The 6,525-nt window shown below is 43.8% G+C and overlaps 1 protein-coding gene across 1 annotated transcript in view; it reads left to right on the top strand.

Annotated features, from left to right (window-relative positions):
• Positions 1-712: 712 nt before the first annotated feature.
• The window catches only part of RAD51C (RAD51 paralog C), a 47,996-nt gene continuing 42,183 nt past the window's right edge, over positions 713-6,525 (top strand). Inside the window, exon 1 of the mRNA XM_011953680.1 lies at positions 713-880. Coding sequence (XP_011809070.1) covers positions 715-880 — 166 coding nt within the window. The 5' untranslated portion in view covers positions 713-714. The remainder of the gene's footprint in view (positions 881-6,525) is intronic.

Below are 6,525 nucleotides of genomic sequence, written 5' to 3'. Positions count from 1 at the left end.
GCAGGAGAATTGCTTGAACCTGGGAGGCAGAGGTTGCAGTGAGCTGAGATCATGCCGCTGCACTCCAACTTGGGTGACAGAGCAAGACTCTGTAAGTAGATTTATGTATAATAAGGAGCTCCATTTTGAGAGGCCTGGAAATAATTAAAATATCCTTAATCGACCAGGCATGGTGGCTCATGTCTGTAATCCCAGCACTTTGGGAGGCCGAGACAGGGGGATCACGAGGTCAGGAGATCGAGACCATCCTGGCTAACACGGTGAAACCCTGTCTACTAAAAAATACAAAAAATTAGCCGGACGTGGTGGCGGGCACCTGTAGTCCCAGCTAGTCGGGAGGCTAAGGCAGGAGAATGGCATGAACCCGAGAGATGGAGCTTGCAGTGAGGCGGGATCACACCACTGAACTCCAGCCTGGGTGACAGAGCGAGACTGCATCTAAAAATAATAATAATAATAAAAATAAATAAAATAAAATGTCCTTAATCTTGGTTTTATAGGCATGCCCTCCCCCAATCCAGTTGATTCACATATGGTCAGTTGGTTCACATTATATCTGGAGTCATGAAGAGTTAGACATTTCTGTTGCCTTGGGAAGCATATTTGCATTTATAAAACTTTAGTGGTACCTAACTTGTTATTATCTGGAGTTTCAAAAACACTGCCTTAGATCATCATGATGATTTGATTATTTGTCATCTTTTTATTGACAGTATGCAGTTGGCAGTAGATGTACAGATACCAGAATGTTTTGGAGGAGTGGCAGGTGAAGCAGTTTTTATTGATACAGAGGGAAGTTTTATGGTTGATAGAGTGGTAGACCTTGCTACTGCCTGCATTCAGCACCTTCAGCTTATAGCAGAAAAACACAAGGGAGAGGGTAAGTTAGCAAATGATCCTCTTTTTTTCTGTATTAGTAAAAGTAATTTGCATTTGTGCCCATCTCAGACCTCAGCAACAGACCATTTGGAATGTGAAGCCTAATGACTTGACCGTGAACTAGTGTTAAACTGTTCTACTGCTGTTGCAAAATGAGAAATGCCCCAGCCTGGACTGGCTTTTTTTTCTTCCCCTTTTATGGCCCTCACTTCTTCCTGTAGGAGCTTTGGGACAAAACTTATGTATGTATTTCAGTCATCATACTGCATCTTATCAGGTGTAATTTAATGGTTTTGGACACCTTAATATAAGCAACTGTTGTTAAAAGCGTTTCAATGTATAATAACTTCCATATTGGTTTTCCAAAAACCAAAGTAGCTTTGAAAACCACGTCTGAGGCCAGGTGCAGTGGCTTATGCCTGTAATCCCAGGACTTTGGGAGGCCAAGTCGGGTGGATCACCTGAGGTCAGGAGTTCGAGACCAGCCTAGCCAACACGATGAAATTCTGTCTGTACTAAAAATACCAAAATTAGCCAGGTGTGGTGGTGCATGTCTGTAATCTCAGCTACTCAGGAGGCTGAGGCAGGAGAATCACTTGAACTCAGGAGTCGGAGGTTGCAGTGAGCCCAGATTATGCCACTGCACTCCAGCCTAGGCAGCAGAGTGAGACTACTCTGTCTCTTAAAAAAAGAAGAAGAAGAAAAAAAAAGAAAACCACGTCTGAAATGTTTGGATTGTTAAGCAGATTGACTTGGGGGCTTTGATTATATAGCTGATTTCATAACTGCACTAATTGTTAAAGTGTTTGGGAGGTGTTTTTTGGTGCTTGTTATGTGAAAATAAAGTGACTGTAAAACAATTTTTTGTTGCTGTTTTTTGAGACGAAGTTTCGCTCTTGCTGCCCAGGCTGGGGTGCAGTGGCACAATCTCGGCTCACCGCAACCTCCACCTCCCAGGTTCAAGGGATTCTCCTGCCTCAGCCTCGTGAGAAGCTGGGATTACAGGCATGTGCCACCATACCCAGCTAATTTTGTATTTTTAGTAGAGACAGGGTTTCTCCATGTTGATCAGGCTGGTCTCGAACTCCTGATCTCAGGTGATCCTGTCGTCTCAGCCTCCTAAAGTGCTGGGATTACAGGCGTGAGCCACTGCACCCGGCCAATCTTTTTTTTCTTTTTTAAGACAGTCTTGCTCTGTCGCCCAGTTTAGAGTGCAGTGGCATGATCTCGGCTCACTGCAGCCTCCAACTTCCAGGTTCAAGCGATTCTCCTGCCTTAGCCTCTTCCTGTTGCTGGGATTACAGGCATGTGTCACCAAGGCCAGCTAGTTTTTTTTTTTTTTTGAGACAAAGTCTCGCTCTCTCGCCCAGGCTGGAGTGTAGTGGCGCAATCTCGGCTGACTGCAAGCTCCACCTCCTGGGTTCACACTATTCTCCTGCGTCAGCCTCCCAAGTAGCTGGTACTACAGGCACCCGCCACCATGCTCGGCTAATTTTTTTTGTATTTTTAGGAGAGACAGGGTTTCACCACATTAGCCAGGATGCTCTTGATTTCCTGACTTCCTGATCTGCCTGCCAAAGTGCTGGAATTACAGGCATGAGCCACCGCACCTGGCCACGCCCAGCAAATTTTTGTATTTTTTATAGAGACAGGGTTTCACCATGTAGGCAAGTCAAGTCTTGAACTCCTGACCTCAGGTGATCTGCCCACTTTGGCCTCCCAAAGTGCTGGGATTACAGGCGTGAGCCACTGCGCCCAGCCTAAAACAATTTTTGAAAGGTAATTTGTAGGCCAGGTGCAGTGTCTCATTCCTGTAAACCCAGCGCCTTGGGAGGCCTAGGTGGGTGGATCACCTGAAGTCAGGAGCCATGGTGAAACCCCATCTCTACTAAAAATACAAAGAATTAGCTGGGCATGGTGGTGAGTGCCTATAATCCCAACTCAGGAGTCTGAGGCAGGAAAATCGCTTGAACCCAGGAGGTGGAAGTTGCAGTGAGTCGAGATGGCGCCACTGCACTCCACTCTGGGCGACCAAAGTGAAACTCCTTCTCAAAACAAAAGAAAGGAAATTTATATTCAAGTTCTTACTCTTTCAATTACTTACAAATTAAATGGCTTATGGAGTGACTGTTTTCTTTTTTATTTATTTATTTTGAGATGGAGTCACGCTCTGTTACCCAGGCTGGAGTGCAGTGGCACGATCTCGGCTCACTGCAACCTCTGCCTACTGGGTTCAAGCAATTCTGCCTCAGCCTCCTGAGTAGCTGGGACTATGGGCGTGTGCCACAATGCCTGGCTACTTTTTTGTGTTTTTAGTAGAGATGGGGTTTTACCATGCTGACCAGGCTGGTCTCAAACTCCTGACCTCATGATCTGCCTGCCTTAGCCTCCCAAAGTGCTGGAATTACAGACATGAGCTACAGGTTTTTTTTTCTTTGTTTTATTTATTTTTTGGATGTGCGGTCTTTATTCTTTCCTCTAGAAGTTTAAAAAAAATGCTTTTCGTAAGATTTCCTTTAAATGAGTGTAATCAGCTGGATTTTTTTTTTTTAATGAAGGTACTAAGTGTCCCATTTTGCTGATGACCAGCATGCTTACTGAAAGCCCTTTGGGCCCTAGCAGGATATGCCACCCCAAAATATGCCACTTTGGCATAAGGATTATTTTGAGCTGAAGGCAATTGAGAAGAAATAGATAAATCTGTCTACCCTTCCTAAATACAGGACATAAATGTACAGAAGAGTCCCATCTTCCCTCTCTTACCAGGAAGACAAAAGTTAATCACTGCAGACAACTTTAGACCGTTATCAGCGTACATAACAAATTTTACTAGCTATCTTTTATCTCCAATTAGTTTCAATATTTGCTGCCTTTAGAGACTCATGGTTCTTTTCCTTTGTCTTGTTACTTCTCTAAAAGTTCATTGTACCTTCAGGAAGATAAGCTCAAATTTTTTTTTTTTTTTTTTTTTGAGATGGAATCTGGCTCTGCTGCCCAGGCTGGAGTGCAGTGGCGCAATCTTGGCTCGTTGCAACCTTCACCTCCCAGGTTCAAGTGATTCTCCTGACTCAGCCTCCCAAGTAGCTGGGAGCTGCGAATACAGGTGCATGCCACCATACCTGGCTAATTTTTGTATTTTTAGTAGAGACAGAGTTTCATCATGTTGGCCAGACTGGTCTCAAACTTCTGACCTCAAGTGATCCTCCTACCTTGGCTTCCCTAAGTGCTTGGATTATGGGTGTGAACACCTGTGCCCGGCCCCAAATGTAACCAAACTTTTGAGTTACTAATTTCTGGATTTCCCTGTGTTGTTACATGCACTATGCACAATTAATAAACTGTTTTTCTCTTGTTAATCCATCTTTTGTCAGTCCGATTTACAGGGCTCCAGCCAAGAAACCTAAGAGGGTGGCAGGAAAAAAATTTTCCTTCCCCTATACCTTAAAGCTACCCATGCCACCATGTGTGTTTGTATTAGTGTCATAAAACCTTAATGTAAATAGAGTAGGTATAGCACTGGGATGTAAAGTTTTTATTTTCATTTTTATTTATTTATTTATTTTTTAAGACAGAATCTCACTCTGTTGCCCAGGCTGGAATGCAGTGGCGCAATCTCAGTTCACTGCAAGCTCCGCTTCACGGGTTCACGCCATTCTTCTGCCTCAGCCTCCCGAGTAACTGGGACTACAGGCGCCTGCCACCATGCCTGGCTAATTTTTTGTATTTTTAGTAGAGATGGGGTTTCACCGTGTTAGCCAGAATGGTCTCGATCTCTTGACCTCGTGATCCACCTGCCTTGGCCTCCCAAAGTGCTGGATTACAGGCGTGAGCCTCCACACTTGGCCTAAAGTTTTTAAATGATTGATATGAGATTGATTAAGTTGTCATTGTTTGGGTGAAAATTTGACTCTTGTTACATGTATATTTGCAATAGGAAATATTTTCTATTCTAAAATATAGCTTCTTGTTTTTTGAGAGTTAAAATTTAAGTACATTTTATTTTTAATATTTTACTTTTTTTGAAATGGTCTCACTTTGTCACCCAGGCCGAAATGCAGTGGCATGATCACAATTCACTGCAGCTTTGACCTCCCTGGGCTCAGATGATCCTCTGACTTTAGCCCACTGAGTAGCTGGGGCTACAGGTGGGCACCACCATGCCCAGCTAATTTTTTTTGCATTTTTTAATAGAGACGGAGTTTTGCCATGTTGCCCAGACTAGTCTTGAATTCATGGGCTCAAGAGATCTGCCTGCCTTGGCATCCTAAAGTGTTAGAATTACAGGCATGAGCCACCGTGCCTGCCTAAGTACATTTTAAAATGCAGTAACTGACCGGGCACGGTGGCTCATGCCTGCAATCCCAGCACTTTGGGCGGCCGAGGCAGGCAGATCACGAAATCAGGAGATGGAGACCATCCTGGCTAACACGGTGAAACCCTGTCTCTACTAAAAATACAAAAAATTAGCTGGGCGTGGTGGCGGGTGCCTGTAGTCCTAGCTGCTCAGGAGGCTGAGGCAGGAGAATAGCATGAACCCGGGAGGCAGAGCTTGCAGTGAGCTGAGATTGCGTCGCTGCACTCCAGCCTGGGAGACAGAGGGAGACTGTCTCAAAAAAAAAAAAGAAAAAAGAAAAGAAAAAATGCAGTAACTCTCTTGGTTTTTCTCTGAAATATATGCAAAACCAAACTGTTTGTTTGTTTGTTTGTTTTTCTTTTTTTCTGAGACAGAGTCTTGTTCTGTCGCCCAGACTAGAGTGCAATGGTGAGATCTTGACTCACTACAACCTCTGTCTCCTGGGTTCAAGCAAGTCTCTTGCCTCAGCCTCCTGAGTAGCTGAGATTACAGGTGTGCACCACCACACCAGGCTAATTTTTATATTTTTAGTAGAGATGGGGTTTCACCATGTTGACCAGGCTGGTCTCGAACTCCTGACCTAGTGATCCACCCACCCAGCCTCCCAAAGTGCTGTGATTACAGGTGTGAGCCACTGCTCCCGGCCTCAAACTGTTTGTTTTAAACATCAAAGCCAAGAAAGATTTTATATAATTGTTGCTAGTTAAATATCAAATTGTACTACAGCATTCAAGAGAAAAAATGCTTTATTTGAACATTTTTTCGTAACTTTTCTTTTTCTTTTTTTTGAGACAGAGTTTCATTCTGTCACCCAGGTTGGAGTACAGTGCGGCTATCACAGGTTACTGCAGCCTTGACCTCCCAGGCTCAAGCGATCCTCTCACCTTAACCTCCTGAGTAGCTATGACCACATTTGCACACTACCACACCTGACTAATTTTTGTATTTTTTGCAGAGATGGGGTTTTGCCATGTTGTCCAGGCTGCCATTAACTCTTAATTTGTAGTCGTATAGAAAAAAACAAGAAAGAGAAACTTCCATTATGTTATTTCTGTTCAGTGAAGCCAGTGACTAGAAATATGAAAAGGCAGGCATTAAAATACTGGTTATATATGTTTATAAATAATTTTACATTGCCTAATATGTAAGGAAACAGTGGAAAATGTGAAAGTAAAAGATCAGGTTGGGTGTGGTGGCTCATGCCTGTAATCCCAGCAGTTTGGGAAGCTGAAGCGGGCAGATCACTTGAGGTCAGGAGTTCAAGACCAGCCTGGCCAACATGGTGAAACCCC

Source organism: Colobus angolensis, unplaced genomic scaffold, assembly GCF_000951035.1.
Source record: "Colobus angolensis palliatus isolate OR3802 unplaced genomic scaffold, Cang.pa_1.0 Scaffold37, whole genome shotgun sequence".
In the NCBI taxonomy this organism is placed as follows: Eukaryota; Metazoa; Chordata; class Mammalia; order Primates; family Cercopithecidae; genus Colobus; species Colobus angolensis.
The sequence above is the reverse complement of the archived record's forward strand: the minus strand, read 5'-3'. Positions and strand labels throughout refer to the sequence as shown.